Source organism: Xiphophorus hellerii, chromosome 9 (assembly GCF_003331165.1).
Source record: "Xiphophorus hellerii strain 12219 chromosome 9, Xiphophorus_hellerii-4.1, whole genome shotgun sequence".
Taxonomy (NCBI): domain Eukaryota; kingdom Metazoa; phylum Chordata; class Actinopteri; order Cyprinodontiformes; family Poeciliidae; genus Xiphophorus; species Xiphophorus hellerii.
Window position 1 is genome coordinate 7,009,443 of NC_045680.1, and position 18,866 is coordinate 7,028,308.

General features: G+C 36.6%; 1 protein-coding gene and 1 long non-coding RNA gene across 2 annotated transcripts in view; one reads left to right on the forward strand and one right to left on the reverse strand.

Moving 5' to 3' along the window:
• The window catches only part of brinp3a.2 (bone morphogenetic protein/retinoic acid inducible neural-specific 3a, tandem duplicate 2), a 57,999-nt gene extending 39,552 nt beyond the window's left edge, over window positions 1-18,447 (forward strand). The window contains exons 5-9 of the mRNA XM_032572693.1: window positions 4,006-4,111; window positions 4,321-4,557; window positions 6,768-6,990; window positions 12,844-13,186; window positions 17,155-18,447. Coding sequence (XP_032428584.1) covers window positions 4,006-4,111; window positions 4,321-4,557; window positions 6,768-6,990; window positions 12,844-13,186; window positions 17,155-17,925 — 1,680 coding nt within the window. The 3' untranslated portion in view covers window positions 17,926-18,447. The remainder of the gene's footprint in view (window positions 1-4,005; window positions 4,112-4,320; window positions 4,558-6,767; window positions 6,991-12,843; window positions 13,187-17,154) is intronic.
• LOC116726140 (uncharacterized) lies at window positions 15,291-16,234 on the reverse strand. The gene is made up of 2 exons (XR_004340552.1): window positions 16,137-16,234; window positions 15,291-16,064 (listed from the first exon to the last, which is right to left on the reverse strand). It is a non-coding gene; the product is annotated as an uncharacterized LOC116726140 (long non-coding RNA).
• Window positions 18,448-18,866: the final 419 nt, after the last annotated feature.

The following is an 18,866-nucleotide window of genomic DNA, read 5'->3' on the forward strand; positions in this document are numbered from 1 at the left end:
AAAACAGAAAACCAGCTGTTGGCTATGAGAATCATCAACAATTATTGTTGACAATTATTCTATACATATAATAGAGGTAAAGATCTATACATCTATTTGTATAGATCCAAATCCTTCCAGGGACCAATAATTTCACCAAGCATTTGAGAAAGCACAGATACTGCAACCAAAATGTCTAACAAGCTAAACTCCTCAACTCTGACAGTCAAATCCCCAGCATGTTGTAACTGTGGTTGTGAGATAAAAGGTTTGCATGTCAGCATGTTAGAAAAGGTTTGTCATAATCTAAAACCAAAGTGTGTAGATTTATTAATAATCGGTTTTATTTTCTCTCACTTATTGTCTTTTAGCTGTCAAACATAGCACAATTTTACATAGAAATATTGATTCAAATTTACACAGATAAAATGTGTGCACATCTTTTATACATGTCTTCTTGTTTAAATTGGGTTAATTTCAAACAGTTTAAAGACATTTTAAGCAATCAACTCTCAAGCTCACACATTTGAATTTCAGATTCAAATTTAACATCAGAAAGGTGGCAAGTTGTGCACAGTTGTCATAGTTAATGTCCTTAGTAAAACGCCATTACAACATCAATGAGAGCTAAAAAGAGAAATATTCTTTTTATTCGCCTGCTTGTGATGAAATATGATCATCAGCTGCTTTGAGCACATTGAGTCTGCAGGAAGCACCATGATGAGCACATATGGTGAGGGGGAAGATAAATGAGTCCTGTGAAACACGGCTGGGGACAAGTCACAAGCTCCAGTTGTCACCTTCAGGTAGCATGGGGTTAATAGGGTGACAGAGGGAAGGGCGTCCCTTTTCTCTGCCATTTTCTGTTCTCCGGGCACAGCGGGAGCTGGCTGTGGTAGCTCCTTTTCCAACAGAATATGAGTCAGATTCTCTACACTTATGTCAAAGCTCTGTGGCTGCTGCAATGATTTGTTCAGAGAACGATGAGTTTTTGCAGTCGAAGTGGGCACAGCAGAGGAGTTACGGCAAATGCTTTTGTCTGTTTTATTTCTGGGAATCAAGGATTCCTTCTGTAGTTACAGAGGGAAAGAGAGTTTGTGAGGTTGTGCTTTAATAGTCCAAATGCAGTCATCTGGTGTGACTGACAGGTGGGAAGTGGAAAAAGCACAGATTCACCTTTATAATCAGTGGAAAGTGAGTCAAAGGGGTGACAGATTCTTCCACACTTGTGCATCCTTTCCAGAAGGCGTTGACCCACAAGATAGCAGAACAGATTGGAGCTCTCTGCATAAATCTAAAATCTAGCAAGCTGAGGAATGAATGAGAGAAGACCGATGAGGCATTGCCTGCATGCTTCAGCCATGAAAATTGCAAATTGAAGCTCATTTTTGAGGAGTATAAATGCATCACGATGCCTTTGAAATGTGGAATTTCTTCAGGACGTGTTGGTACAGGGTGAAGTTTTCTGATTGGACCTGCTTGTTTGTACAAAGAGTAATGACTTCAGAGATATCCAAGAGCAAAGGGATGTATTTTTGTTGCACCTTGCAATTTTTGTGAACCGAATCAATATAGATACCTCTGCCTTACTCAAATGTTGTTTGCCAGTCAGTCTACGCAAAGTGATAAACAAGGCTTCAGTCTTGACCAAGAGAACAGCAGGGACCTTTAATTTTATCCTGCCATCCGATGGATTGCCTCTGGATTTATTGCACTCTTGTAATGACAAACACATTTCTGTGTACCCAGTCTCTCACTATTGATCGTTGTCTGTTCCATGACCAAGTGGATTGTCTATGGTGGGAAAATACCAAAGTATGTTCATAAAGAACTTCATACTTATTGCGAATTGACTGTGTTAATGACTTCACATTTCTGCTCTCAGTAATACTATTCCAATATAGAACAAGCAGTCTCGTTCTGAAATGTGCAGTTTGGTGCCTGGACAGTACATCTATGCAGCACACACTAACAAATTTTAAATTTGTAGGAAGATCAAATCATGTAAAAAAATAACTAAAATTGTAAACCAAAACTATAAGTCTGCTTTATATTTGTGGGATGATCAAATTTAGACAGATGAAATAATTTACTCTCTATTCAGCTGTGTTATTCTGTTACCACATGAAAATCTACTTATGCTTAAATTTACAAAGCTGTGCATTTTTCCATTTATAGCATATTTTGTTTGTACTGTTTTAAGTGTTCAGCCTGAATTCATTCTCAAACCCACATAGAACTTAAACAGTTTTCTGCCCATACGATTCATTTATAAGTATCACTAGAGATCACATTTATTTAACATTGAAACATGTTGGGTCAAATGGATTAAGGTATCAAGAAAACAAAACAAAACAAAAACAAAAAGCAACCACAAGCTTTTTACCCATGTATATGGAATGTATTAATGTGGACAGACTATACAGATATGCTTTATAGGTTGATGGGCTAATATATTGTTTCAGGTTTCACATGAAAAAGATAAAAAAAAAAAGAAAAACTGAAACAGTTTCAGTCACACTTATTAAGTTTGCATAACTGTTTTATAGTTTTACTAAAAGACTCGTTTCCAAATTAGGTAACATCCTACACTTTTACTAAGCTACCAATAAATTGGCACGTGAATGAACATTATGATGTATAAACATACTTAAATAATATAGATAATATGTCAGTATTTAATGCTGTGGATAATAATTGAACATGGTGATGGCTTCTGCTGTCATATTTGAAACCTCCTGATGTTTTATATGCTTTATAAAACATCAGAAATAAAACTTAAGTTTTTTTTCTCTATTTTTTTGTTCTAAATTTCTCAATTGAGATACCCTAATAAAACACATTATCTTTACCTAACAAAAAAGTTGTATTTTTTTATTAAAAAAACTATAAAAAATATATGGCATAATTATGCCTCAGTGTACACAGAGCATCAAGTAACCACATCATGAGAGACACTGCTAAACACAGAGGAGAGCAGTCTACCACAGTATTCCTCCACCCACAGTACTTCCAAATTTTATCATATGCCTACATACAGGTGGCTAATAATGTCCTATTAAGCTTTTTGTAATATACCAGAATGTATCAGCAGTGAAAGGCAGCTGCTAAGCAAAGCGGAAATTGAATGTTCTGCTCATCATTCAATGTTTTTCCATATGGCATGTCATATGGCTTATCAAATATTTCCTTTTAAGGACTAAATATGCATGTGGTTTAGAATCTAGCATTGTCTCTTTTCCTCGCATTCATATAAGCATTAAAACCCCACATAATTCAGGAAAAGATTAATAAAGTGATATTTAAGTGTCTTTTAAGACATTCAGTTTGAAGAAAGGATGTTTATTCATTCCATTTGTCTTTTTGTTCCTATGTTTTATGTTGTTTCATAAGAAGGCAGAATACTGAGTTTGTACACACTTGCAACAGCAGTTTTTTATTCAACCCTTCATGATGATCTTACTGATCAACTTAGCCCAATTGTCTCGCCTCATCCATCTGTCACTGTACAAGAACTGTCTCCTTACAAGCCTGAGTTGGAGAAATTGCTAAGCAAAATACAAAGTCAAAAAACCACAAAGAGAGAAAAACGAGATCTACTTAGATGCACATCACTGTCACCGTAAGAGAATAGGAAGAGGTAAAATAGGCTCTTGCAGATGAAGTGAAGAAAGGGGCTTTGTGGCAAGAGTCATTTGGAATGTCCTTAATTAGGGGCTTAGACAAAAAATAAATAAATAGTATGGAACCATTCTTGCCTTAAAATGAGAACAGCAAAGTGCTCCTCCAGCTCCTTTCAGCAGAAAGGAGCTTACTTATTTTACATTCAAATGTACAATTGATTATGTTAAAATGGCTTTATTTTAAGAGAACAGGAATACCAATTTACGTTACCCATTTACATTACCCTAGAAACATTTTCCTTTTCTCATCAAGTAAGAGTACTCTTTAGGTTAGCGATGCACTTTGCTAAAATGAATAAAGTGGAGTAGTTATAAATTACATTTTGTTGTTGTTGTTGCCCAGGTGACAGAGACGCGAACAGGCCCTCTCGGGTGTAGTAACTATGACAACCTTGACTCCGTCAGTTCTGTCCTCGTTCAGAGTCCTGAAAATAAAGTCCAGCTGCAAGGTTTGTAAAATTTTAACCTGTTTTTTTTCTCTCTCTCTCTTTTTTTTGTATGTTTCCAAATATATCTGTTTGGCATACAGATTTATAGATTTATAGATTTTATTAAGTAAGTTATCAGCCCAGCCAGCACTTTATGGCCCCCACACTTTCACTGTCACTCTCTTCGTGCACATCTTCATGACGGTACTAAAACCAGCTTGATTTTACAGGCTTGCAAGTGATCCTACCAGACTACCTAAGAGAAAGTTTTGTGCAGGCTGCTCTCAGCTACATAGCCTGCAATGGAGAGGGTGAGTTTGTCTGCAAGGACAATGATTGCTGGTGCAACTGTGATCCCAAGTTTCCAGAGTGCAACTGCCCCTACATGGATATCCAAGCCATGGAGGAGAGCCTGGAGAGAATAACAGAGACATGGGGGTTGCTTTATAAAGAATTTGAAGAATCAGGTGAGAAAGTCCTCATAAAAAATAAGGAATTATTGCTTCCTCTCAACTTGTTTGCCTCATCATACTTGTAGAAAATACGACTTTTGCATATAAATCATTTATATGTGAGAGGGTGGGCATGAATTCAGGTATTTTATCCGCACCATTAAACCTGATTGAGAATCCTATTCATATATCTCTCCCTACTCTGATTTAGGGTTGGACAATAATAGCTGAGTAAGAGTATTGAATTCTGGCTTGCTATATGCATATAGAAAATTAAAAACATGACATGGATAGAATAGAATAGAATAGAATAAGATAAAAAATGTAAAAAAAAAAGAAACAACTTTCAGCTTGGGCAGTTTACAGTAAGTCTGCAGAAGATTAATCAGCTATAAAACCCATTTATTGCTAGTCCAGCTTTTCCAATCACCAGGGAAACAGAGGTTGAATAGAAGCTCTTAGCACAATGTTTAGTTATTATTGCTGTGCTCGGTCACCCTGCCCTGACCATTATTACTCAGGTGAAATCAAAATTGATGTCTTTTTATCCAGATTTGCATTATTCTGAAATATTACTCACTGCAATTACCTTCAAACTTTATGTTTTAATTGCTGGCTGTAAAGTGAGGGCAGAAGTGTGTCCAGAATGCAGACACCTAAAAGTGCCATAAAATTGTCCTTCAATAAGAGATATCACAGTGCAGTGCTTTATCGACTAAAGATGCAAATAAGTCCTAGCACTAAAGCAGAGAGAGTATAGGGCTAAGGAATTTTATCACGTGCCAAAAATATAACATAGCACCTTTAGTAATAAATTAGTGATGTAATGTTGCCTGAGATGTACCAGCTCCTCTGGATGTACAAGTATGTCTCCAATTATGTTTTTCTAAATCAGAATAGAATAGAACAAAACGGAAACTACCTTTGCTATGTGTTTGTGTATTTTCTTATTAAAATGCAAATATGTCACATTAAGTACGTTAACACAACCTACGCAATATATCTAATTTACTGTCATGGTATTTAAAATTTCAACACTTTTGTTTGCTTATATAAAGATGTGGGTGTTATAACAGCTGGTCAGCAATGCAAGAATGTTCTGCATGTCAGTCCCATAGGTCTCTGTAAAATAAAAATAAAAAAGATGGTAAATTGTATGGCAATTAGTTTCCAAAGTCACTAGATACTGCCTGTCAGGAGAATCTGGTGATTACGCCCAGTTTTGGGCTTATAGATAAACATTGGATTTTAAAGTCTAAATTCAGATTTCATATTCTTTGTCAAAATAGAAAGGATTTGAACATTGTCTTCAGAGCTGAATGAGAAATGGGGTCTCTACTTGTAAAACATAAAGGGTGCATTCAGTATGTTTTTTAGCATACTTGGCTGCATGCCGATCTGTTGTTCAAGAAGTGATTCTTGTCATTTATAGAGGCCCGTGCTACATGAACAAGCAACAAAAAAGCTATTGCTGAATTTATGTGACGGAAACAAGCCGTAAACATGAATGCAGTCTTGTTGGCAAGCTTCTCATGACAGGGAAATCTAAGTAAGAGCTGTGTGGTGTGTTTCAATGTTTTTCATCTGTTCAGATGTAAATTCTTTCAGCTCACACTACAAACTTCTCTCTTGTCCTACTTTCCCAACCCTGATAAACTAAACTTTGGCTTCTGAAAAATACAAGTTTCCAAAAGACTTGTTTATGCAAGGCTCATAAAAAACATGGACGGGATGACTTCTAAATGAATATGATTTCCTCTATTCTTGTAACTGCTGTTTGTGTTGGTACAGCAAAAGGTCAGGTAAATTCCTATCGCATTCATGTGTTTACTAAAATTCAGTATTACTTTTTTTTCTGTAAATATGAACTTCAAATCCAGTTTCTCACACCTAACTACTTTTGAAACTGACAACCTAAATATGTTAATGAGTGCTGTACTACAGGTACAGGTACAATATAATGTTGATAGTGGACAGAGTTATGCAAATAGTGCTAAACCTCACCTATCGCACTCCTCATTAAATATGTTTTCTAAAAATATCAGGAATTGGCTTCTTTCTGTTTTGAAATATATTTTCTAAAATGAATTTTGGTGTTTCTGTCTGTCTATAAGTTTTTACACAATTTTGTCCTTTACATCTAAGTCCCTGTCTTGCTGTGCTGGATGCTGTGTTTCAGAACATAAACACTGTGATGATGTTGACCCTGATTATTGTTGTTACAGATGAATTTAAAGCCTTCTACACCAGACTTCCCCAGAGCTACTTCCTGAATGTGTCATCTATTCAACACTTGTGGTCCTTGGACAACATGTTTCAGTGGCGGTATGAGCAGCTTCAGAACAGCATGCGGGTCCTCTCCAGACGAGCCCAAAGAGTTATTTTCAAGCTCTTCAGTCTCAGTAAAAGATGTCACAGGCAACCTCAAATTCGGATACCAAGAGAGCGGTGAGGACACATTTATATTCTTTCTTTATATGTTAAATGTTTGCTTAAGTCAGGGCTTTTTAAAGAGTAACTAAAAAAAAGTAACTGTGAACATTTAGCCAACTTTACCAAGTCTTTGCCAGCAGTAAAATGGAGTTTTTTCTACCATATAAACATATGGTGAGAAAGGAAACAAAACCTGGACCAAACAAAATAAAAAAGAAGGAAATACGACCACAATTATTTAAATTTTAAATTTCCATTGGCTGGATCTGAAGATGCTCCACTGCCACAGTGTTGTCTACTAAGCCAAGGGAGGATTTTGACTGGAGGGTAAATGAACTGCAGTCACAGCAAAAAAGTAGTTTATACTTTTGTCACTGTATATGACAAGGCAACGCAAGCATCATTTCGCATTGCAATATCCACAGCTTAAGCAGGTAAATCCCACAACATCTGTGAAATATTTGAATGGGATAATAAGTATAACAACAGTAAAAAGTTTACAGAATGAAAACCCCTGCTTTAAGTTACTCTACTTTATGCATCCCGAATTTACAATTATGATTTCATATGCTTTTGTCACATTATTCTTATTCAGTTTAAACTATATACCGTGATGATTTTCAGTCTTTTTCTCACATCTTTTCATAAGGTAAGCACCAATCTCCCTGAGAAGTTGGATGGCTTGGTCATTTTTTCGTCATTAGTATGAAGTTACATTTTTAAAATCTTTCATAATTACTTTTTTGTCATTGGCCTCACAGCTTAGCATAGGTGTTTTATTTCTAGAAATAACACCCAAGTCTATATCAAGGGCTTCATTTTTTTCCACATAAACAGCAATGGTTTATTTAAGGCATTTTTACATTCACTAAGATAATCAAATGACCAATTAAAAGTTTTCAGAAAAATAAAGAAAACACCAGTATTAAAGTTGAACTGTTATATCTCCACGCCCCTCCAACCACCTTCATAGCGATGTGGTGTGTTATAGCAATGCTTGGCTCCTTCAATGTTTACTGCCGAGGAAAGACAGTCATTATTTCTGTACCAGAAAACAGTCACTTGTCAGTAAAACCTAGACATGCCAATGCGAGGGTGCAGAAGGGGTGTTTGCAAAAGGTGATGCTTCTAGCCATCACTGTCAGTCATGCTACATCAGTTCAGCTCAGCTACCACAGTAATGGCAGCAGCGATGGTGGCAACAACACATAGATCAACTGCCAGATTAATCTATAGAGGGTACTTGACATACAGTTTCGGTCTCTTTTCTCTCTCAGCATCCCTGCTTCTGAACTGCTCTGGTTTCTCCACCACAATATCAAACTCACATTAATCGCTTATCTATGTGGCTGATATTGCCTTCCACAGCAGGAAGTTTTGCCACCAGCCCCTAAACCTTGCTTATCTCAGTTTTTACAACCACATCATCTTTAAATTGTCTCTTAGGTTTTCTTTCTCTACACTGTGATATTAATTCTCTATGGAAAGCCATTTTGAGCTGAATATTTGCACCTTTGAGAGAGAAGAGGAAGGTCTCTTGTTGACATCCTGTTTTCTACACCTGAGATTAACAAATGATTTGTGATTGATTTTTGCCTCCCTTGGATTGCTTCTTCACTGTGCTGACAGTTACAAGCAAATAAGAGTCAAAGCAAGTCTTATGTTAGAGGCACACCACATTTTTGCTCAAAGTTTGACTATTTGCATTAATGATTTATGTCATCGTTGAAATGATGGACTCAGATCTTTTTCTTTTTTTTTTCTGTAAGCTTCTCAGAAAGCGCTTTCCTCATATGCATCTTCCAGACTGTTTGAAAGCTTTCATGAAGGGGTCCTGTAATCATCCAAATACTTGTTGAATGCTATTAGGAATTCACTCTAAAATTATTTCATAGATTTTTAATAATCCTTCCAAGGCTAAATTTCCTATAAATGTTGTCTTTAGATCTACGGTCATGTCTCCTGGAATTTAATCTCGCATAAAGGGCAAACTGGATTTATAGTTATAACACATTTTACTCTGATTCTATGTAAATTTACTTCATGATTGATTTTGTTTTCTTATCTCTCATGGGTTGAAAAACTGGTTGATTTTGCATGCAGTGCCTTGCTAAAGGTATTCATAAGCATTTAGCTATTTTACTTTTAGTCATATTACAACCACACATTTTAGTGATTTTATTGGAATTTTATTTGATTGACCCATAATGAGTGACTTGTAAAGTGAAAATGAATGCCTTTTATATTTGTTAATAACCATCCCATTGCAGTTCTGCATATTAGGTTTAGGGTCACAAACCTTGTGGAATATCAAACTGTATTCATGTCTTAAGTCTTTTGCTGCCTTAAATAGGTTTTCCTCAAAGATCTCTTTGTACGTATTAAGCTTCATTCATCTTCTTCTCAACTCTGACCAGCTTCCCTGTTTCCACTAATGAAAAGCATCCCTACAATATAATTCTGCCACCCACTGAGGTAGCATCATATTGGTGGGCAGAGTGTTTCTATGGCGGCATGCAATTTCCTACAACACATTACATTTTGTATGAAGGGAAAAAAACTATTAAAAAAAAAAATAAAAATTTAACATCACATCTTGTTTCCTGTACTTGACTTGCAAACTGTAAACATGACTTCTTGGAGCTTTCCATTTTCACTAGTACTTCATAAAGGTCTGATTAGTAAACTGCACTACCAAGAGTTGTTATGTGTATCGACTCTTATCGTATACGTGGATATCTGCTGCTCCTCCAGAGTTGCCATGGGCCTTTTTGCTGCTTCTTTGTAAAATTATTTGTTTGGATCACAATTCAATTTAGCTAGGTTGCCAAGTAGTTGTATAAAATGTTGAAAACCATGAAATAGTTTCATTCAACTTCATAACTATGTGTGTCGGTTTTATAAATTCCCTGTTAAAAACATTAAAGTTCAGAGATGTAACATGACAAAATATGAAAGAGTATTTGTAATAGAAAATATAATATAGATCAGGTGATCTGGAAGAAACAGCAAAATGCCTCCCTGTGTGTAGTTTCTGTAGATAAAACAGTGAAGATGCTGGTAGTAGTTAAATAGCAATTTGACTAGTAATAGGGGGCACATAAGTAATGACTAAAAACTATCATTTTCTTTGTAGCAATCTTTCTGTGACTTAGACACATTATTTAGTGGTTGCATAAAAACTTTGTCTAAAGAAAGTCAATAAGCTGTTTAATTGTAATGACCACACAAATTCTCATGTTCACTTGGGGAAGTATAATGACCCTTAACAGTCTAGCCTTCAGGCAAGGAAACTAACAGTGTGCAATCTACATACTGGTTTAGTTCCTAAGTGGCAAATTAACTTTCCCTGTGATTTGTTGTTTGGTAGCCTGTTGTCATAATTCTCAGTCATAGTATGAATAGGCTGGTTCAAAAGGATTCTATTTTTACTTCAAATCTGTTTGATACAGTGATGTTCTAAGTGTGCATGAAGCAGGGTCTCGTCCCCATGGTAACTAAACACATTGATTAGAAAAGACTTTAATGGAATAAAAAGCAAGATCTTCACTTATAACAGAAAGTACTTTCAAACATCCCTTTCATTATATGTTTCTAATTGTAATTTCAATTATGTTTACATTTTTTACTTTGTTTTTCATAAAGCATGAGGAATGTGGAAATTCATTTTCAAGAGAGAAATGCTGTCTATCTTTTTTTTTCTCAGAGATCAACATTTAAAGCAGCAAACTGAAATACAAACGTAGACATAAATGATAGTCAGATGAAAAGAAAAAAATTATAAGCAGGCAAGAAACTCCTGAGCTCAGACAGAACCCCTATCTGAAATCATATTCATCATCTAACAAAGGAGTGGCAAGAGACACCAAAAACAAGGACACAAGCAAAATGGGCATAAATGCAGCCGTAGACTCCAGCAAGAGAATACTGACAAGCTGACAACTGAAAAAGAGGAAGATGTGATTATAATTGCATGGAGAACTAACTGGAAAACAAGATGCAAGTGAAACAGGAGACAGAGAAAATGCAGTTATTTAAGATTAAACGTGTCTCACCAGGAGAGCGGAGTCTAACAGGCAGCAGCAGCGGGTAGAGACGGAGAGCTGCAGTAAAGATCTGAAGTCTCCAGCAGTCTTCATTTTGTATAAGAAGTCATAATTCTCTCAAATCTATACATGAGCTTCTGCACAGATATATGATTTATACATTTCAGATGATAGTCAGGATATTTTGAAGTGATGTCCAATAATAGCTTTCTCACATTGATAAGATACAAAGCTGTGTAAGCCATCCACTCACAAAGGATCTTTGTTATATTTTATTGCTGTTTTCTCAGTCAAACAATGTTTGTATTAAGCTAAAGTTACTTTGGTTCACAGTGTTGGCTCTTGTCAGTCTGATTCAGTAGATGTGATTTCTCAGTCCACTCTTGCGAAGAGTAGAAAAAAACTTTTGGATTTTGCGACAGGCTGTCAATTGTGTGAAAGCAGCAGAGATAGCATCTGTCCACAGTTAGTTGTGACGACCTTGTCAGGTGACAATTTGCCGAGTTATTGAAGGAGCAGATCCACTGGCTCCATCGGCCAATGGATCTCCAGGGTCAGCTGGAAAATTACAAACTTAGTTGAAGAAACTAGATGATACATATTCATTACTGTCTCATTACATCCTAGAGATATACTGTACGCCTTTTCAGATGGCTTTAAATTGCAAAATAATCTACAGGAACTAATATCTTAAAATAAAGTTGGGTATGTTTTCTTCTTCACACACTAATGGCAATGTAATCTGTGTACTGCAGGACAATTGGCACTTTTAAACAAACTTTTAAATTATGTTTTATTAAAATTCCCATTTTAAAAGTTTTGCTTCCTTAAAAAATATTTTGTAAATTCTTATGGAGAAGATTCTTATCTTTTTGGATGTTCACTGCCTTTTAAAAAAATTAAATTCAGCAATTGCCCTTAGAGGCAACAGTTTCTTAAAAGTTTTTTTTTTTTTTCAGGCATACAAGATCACAACAGGAAACTATCAGAACCATCGCTGTCTTGTCTTTACTGTTAAAGCTGTTGGCTTACCCACAGTCCTCTGTGAAGTAGAGAAAATGTGCTTTTAGTTCATTTCCCAGAAGTTGCATTTTATTTTCCTATTAAAATCTGCAAATTTCTAAACTTTGCTAAACGTCTCAATGAAATTTAATTAATTCTCCAAAAGTAATCCAACAAACACTTTAAATTTAGCATAAAGTTTCCCTCAATATAAACTCATAAACAATGCTTTTTTTCCAAACAAAAATGCAGCTTTTACATGCTGACCATTTCTCTTCTGTAAGCAAAGATGGTAAGAGGCATAAAGGGATCATGGTGGAAAAATCGCAGTACCATGGAATGAAACTCCAATTCACATTGGGGAATTGTGTGCATGTCTGAAACTAAATCACCCTCTGGCTACAGTGCACTTCTAATATTTATGACATAAATTGATCAAAGATAACATTCTCTGCTCTTCTGTATGTCTGTCAATTTCTTTAATAATCATCAAGCATGGCAGGAGTTCAAATTCATAAACATTCATGAGAATCTCAGACAGAGAGGAGAATATAGACTGATATTCCTGGTAAACAACACATCATGATAAAACGGTGTTAAACGTTGGACAAATTTTCTAGATACACCTCTTTTAATCTGCAAATGACCTTAACCAGGATTAGTTAAATTCTCTCTGGCTTGTATATTTAAAACTTATAATGAGCCAGCTGTCTGGTGGCTCATTATAAGACAGGAGTCTTATAAAGCTTTTCCCCAGTTAACCAGCTCATGTTGAAAGTGTATTTTGATCTCTTTATATCTTTTATTGTTATTCCTGCAGGCCTCACGCCTACTGGCTAGGACACATCCAGTCCCTCCTGTACTGTTCAGAGAACAACCAACTTGGAACATTCTCCGAGGAGCTTCACAGCTGCAGCTGCCGATATGAACACAGCCCCTGTCAGTCGCCCCCACCCTGCTCTGTTGGCGAAGGTTCAGCCTGTGCAGTGTGTGCACCAGACAACCACACCCGATGTGGAAGCTGTAACCCAGGATTTGCCTTGATGCAGGGGGCTTGCAGACCTATGGTGGCAGACTCTACAGAGAACTACCTGGGCTTTGAGACGGACCTCCAAGATTTGGAGTTAGGCTACCTACTGCAGAGAGCAGACCGCAGGCTTGAGGTATCTCTTTGTTCACTTTTGTTTAATGATGTCAGGTTCACCACTAGTTGAGCTGTGCCTAGAAAAAAACGACACATGGACTCCTGGGATTGCATTGTATCGTGGCCAGCTTCTGGCAAAGGGAAGCGTTATACTTTCTCCACATTTCTGTTTAACAATTTGTCAGACTGTGTTTTAATGGAACCCATTTGTTGTTTTTGTCAAACTTAGCTATGTAATATCTGTGTTTAATTTATTTGTTTGACCTTGCCAGATATTGAATACATAAATATTGTTGCACTTTAAGTATGACTGTCTGTGCAGATCTTCTAAGTGGTTGCCACAGCACATTAAAAACAGTGACGGTACATTTGACAGGTTGCATTTTTAGGTTAATGAAACCAATTTCTCTAAACAAAATAAAATATCTTCAAATACATGAAACTTCACATAAAGAACACAACATTCTGAAATGTTTCTTTTTTTTTACCCCTCCAGGGGGTCTTTTGTGGGCTCTAGTGTCCTTTATATGAAAGTAGGCTGACAGAAAAGGGGAAGGAAGACATGCAGCAAATATCTTCGGGTCCGGGAGTCAAACCCGCGACAGCCGTGTCAAGGACTCAAGGCCTCCAAACATGGGTCGCGCTATCCCCTACGCCACCATGGCATGCCCCCTCTGAAATGTTTCTTAATTTATAAAATGAAAACTTACTCATAAAGCAAATTACACTTTTTGAAAAGAGTTTTCATAGGAAAGTATCTGGATTCAACTCCCTGAAAAGACATGCTTACTGTTTGAAAAGAAATCAAGACAGTGAAATCAACCCGGTGATAGATTAATTTGATTTGCGAATCTTCTGCAAAGGTTCCAGTGCCAATAGACTAACATGTTTAGGCAGTTTCGTGGTTTGCAGCATATATTAACTGTATTGGTAAGAAAGACTTTTGCAGAGGTCTTAGAGCAGAAAATGCTGGTGTTCAATTATTCATCAAGACATTTTACTAGTGGATGAAAATCAAGACAGCAACCGATATTGCCAGAAGTGGATGTGTTCCGCTAGTTTACTCCAAAGTCTGACCATACAACAACAAAACAAAAGATTATTCGCCATTTCCCCACTCTTGTGGCAAGTTAGATTTTTTTTATGTTAAACATCTACAAATCTAAATAAAGAACCAAAACAAAACTTAAAGATCTACCTGATTCTTGCAGTAGTAAACGCAGGATCTTTCCCTAATGCCAATTCTGGTGCAGGTACGTATCTTATGTCCCTGAACCTCTCAGATGTCCCTGACATCTCTGTCGAGGACAGATGTCAACATTTGCTGCATGTCTTCTCTCTTTGTTAAAAGTACTTGTGTACTGGAAGCAAAAGGCTTGGTCATCACTTCTTCAACTCATTCGTGTTCACAACAGTCTTTAGAGAAAGGAGGTGCAAATCCTAACTTAAAAGATATACATTACATTTTCAAACCTTTTTTACAACAAAAAATAAAATACAAAATTGACTGGACATATAAAGCTCTTTTTAGGGATTAAATGCCTTGTCTAGAGGCACATCCACAGGAAGAACCTGAGCTCAACTTGAGGATTGTAAGACAATTACTCCCTTTGAGCTACAATCAACCAAATGACCAGCACTGCCCCATGGATCCCTAACAGGTTTTTAACAGTGTATGCTCTCCCATGCTTCTTTCATTAAATATCTGTTAATGTTAGAAAATTCCTCTGATACAGAAGAAATCTGTATAAGTTTCACAGTATAACTGTTGTACAATGCTCATACATTTATGGCTAAATCTGAGTTTTATCACCAACATTTCTCTTCTCTCCTAATGTCACACCAAGAGCATTAAAACACCAAAGTTTATGTTAACAAATAAGGGTTAGGGTACTTTTGCTTCTTTAGAACCTCAAGATATTGCATTGTAAATTAATGATTTACATCTGTGTATATATATAGTATATGGCAACCTGGGGTGGATTTTCTTTATTATGAAACCCAAATGTAAGATGTTAAAGTTTACGATAGGGGAAACTGACAACGCCACCTGGAATAACTCCAGGAAAATAGAATGGTAATAAGGACACAGGTACGTTCTACTGGAAATGAGACAAGATTCAGACAGTTCTACAAAAAAAATTTATTAAACTTCAATATGTTGTTTAAATTAACAACCTGAAATTGAATGGTTAAAACAGTGAATGCCTTTTTAATGAAGTTGATTATAAAATGTTTAAATTTCAAAGGAAACTGAGGCTTACCAGTGGGGGGTTAGTAGTGAGGAAAGGGGCAACATCCAGTGAAGAAAAGGGATCACCCTAGACACTACAAAAACACGGCAAACACACACACACAAAAAAGGTGCTCCAACAAAACACACAAGACAAGACACCGCCACCAGGGATCACCACCGCCACCACAGAAGCCTCAGTCCCTAAAAGAAAGACAAAAAATGAAACAATATGAGTAAAACAGTGATACAATAGCACTACAATATTGCTTTTTATCCCGTTCGTAGTGCCATCAATGCTCCCGACAGCGGGGGAAAGTTCATACAAATCTTTTAAAACATTTCATCGTAGGCAAAACAGCAGCGAGTGTACATCCAAATATAATAGTCGTCAGGGACTCGGCAGGAGGCTAAAAAAATAGAGTAGATTATTAATACAACTGCTGATAAAAACTATAACTTACGGTAGCTGCTTACCTGTAAATTACCACACTGCCAGATAAGCAGATCCACAAGTTCGCCTATGCAGCGCAGCTGTAACAAAATACTACGTAAAGGCTTCGTTTACATGAGGTGGATGTTACCTAGCCACGCTAGCGCTTACCTTCCCGGCAGCAAACAAACGAACAGATTGGTCCAGGTGTTGGAGGAGCAGCAAGGGAGGCTAAACAGATCAGACCAGCTTGCATTAATTGCTACGATTAAAGCTGACAAACAAAGAAACAGCCACGCTTACCCAGCACAGTTCAGCAAACAAAGGAAGCAGAATGAGTTGACGTCATGACGCAAGTAGTCTTGTGGCAGGTAGAGACCTGCTTATATGCAGCAGCTGAAACTGGCCTTAAAGTGGCAGCGTACCATTTATGCTGCTACATACTGTATATATACTGTATATACTGTATATATATATATATATATATATATATATATATATATATATATATATATATATATATATATATATATATATATATATATATATATATAATCAAAATCAAAGGTTTAGTCGTCAATTTTAAAAATAAATTGAGCTGGAAGTGACTTAACTAACAGTAGAAGATCTAAATAAACACTCCAAATCTATAACAAAAAGAATGAAAGAAGAAAAAAAGTTATGCTTTAATTACTAAGAAAATCTCTGGATGAAATTAAAATGTATGGTTCAAACGGGAAGTTGTTAATTGCTCTCATATATAAAAAAAGTATTTGTTACCATTTATAAAAACAAATTCTAAGAGACTTGTTAGATATAGTGAAGAAAAAATGAATAAACAATGCTTTGGATTGGTTCATTTGTTGTCCCTGACAAATAAAATCTGCTTCTTATCTTAAGAAAAGTTAAGGTCTTGAACTTCTATGACAAAGAGGTGTGAAGTGTGTCTGCTGCTCTTTTTTCCCAGGCTGGCTTTCCTCTTCCTTTTCAGAAACTAAATCTAATAACAGCAGCAATAATGGCTAGGCTTGCTGTTCATTTAATATTGTACATATCCTATATCTACATATACATCTAGCATTTTATTGAATCTTACAGTATTACATACACTCAAATGAGGATTTTGAAAATTATGGAGCTTGCGCTATATAACTATACAACTCTGTACAAAACAATTTCGTCATATTTTTTCAGTGATGTTGCATTGCAAGGTTAATATAAATATAAAGCTTTCTAAAAATTGCACACATTCAATATACAGTACATCATGTTTTTTAACTGAACTAATTAGATTTTTTTGTGTGTGTTTTCGGTCACACAGGTTCATGCTATTTTCATCAGCAATGACATGAGACTGAACAGCTGGTTTGACCCATCGTGGAGGAAGAGGATGTTGTTGACGCTAAAGAGCAACAAATATAAAACCAACATGGTTCATATGCTGCTTGGAATATCCCTTCAAGTTTGCCTTACAAAGAACAGTACGCTGGAGCCTGCTCTCACTCTTTATATCAACCCTTTTGGTGGGAGCCACTCAGAGAGCTGGTACATCCCCGTCAATGAAAATGGTTTTCCAGATTGGAAGGCCACCAAGTTGGACCTACCCTTCGAGTGTTATAACTGGACTTTGACATTGGGTAACAAGTGGAAGACATTCTTTGAAACTATCCACATCTATCTTCGTAGCCGGATAAAGACTCAGGACGGAGCAAATGACAGCGTTTATTATGAACCTGCCGAAATTACTGATCCTGCTCAGAGCCTGGGTTACATGAAGATAAACAGTATCCAAGTGTTTGGCTACAGTATGCACTTTGACCCAGAGGCAATTCGTGACTTGATCCTCCAACTGGACTACCCTTACACACAGGGCTCCCAGGACACGGCCATCCTTCAACTCTTGGAAATACGAGATCGTGTGAATCGCCTTTCCCCTGCAGGCCAACAAAAGATGGACCTGTTCGCCTGTCTCCTCCGCCACAGGCTCAAACTCACTCCCAGTGAGGTGGTTCGCATTTTTGCCTCCTTGCAGGCCTTCAGTGCACGTTTACCTAATTCAGTGGATTATGAGACCACCAAGCTGTGCAGTTAACAGCTGGTTGAAGACTCAATTGTAAATTGTGCACAAGGAAAACTTTTTGAGTCCTTGATACAGATGCATACACATGTGCTTTGTCTCTATTAATTATCAAACTTTATGGTTAATCATGAGGCAACCAGCCATGGACAGCTGAAGAATGTACTGGACGATGCCCATTTCAGTGCCATGTAAAAAAATGGGCTGGATCTTTGAGGAAATGCACAACTGTTTCTCAAAATAATATTTCTGCTGTAGAAACTCAAAAACCACTGCATACAGCTGAACCATCCTGTTTCAATATGATTCTGCTCATTTATACTGTAAGTACCAATGCTAAATGAATAGACATTTTATGGTTAAAATGGTACTCTTTGTTTGTTTGTATTTTTTATATGTTTCTTTGCTTTAGTGACTGTGCACTTTCCATGACTTGAAGATTGCAGTGGTGTAAAACAAGATTTTGTAGATAAATTGATATTAAAGACATGATGTTATAACAGAGTTGATCCACTAAAAAGTTGTATTTTAAACCCACTAGAGTGAAGAGAATTTATTTGAAAGCCACAAAACAAATATCATTTCCTTTTGTCTGATTGACCTTGGCTTTTCTAAGCGAGCGGTATAAATAAATGCCTCTACAACAGAAAAAAAACCACACTGAACAAGAAGATAAATTTACTAACCTCTTTATCAGGTACACATTGCTAGTACTATTTTCCCGTATGGCAAGCTGTTGAAAACATTCCTCAGATTTGGGTTCATATCAACATAGTGGTGCAGCACAGTTACTGTGCCATCTTCACATCCAGGATGCAAATCTTCCATTCCATTACATCCCAGAAGTGTTCTGTTGGACTGGGCTTTAGTATCTTTTTAGAGTTCTGAAGAATAATGAATACACAGAAAAAAACAGTTTCAGATTTCTTAGTTGAGCTTTTCCATTCGGTGTGTTG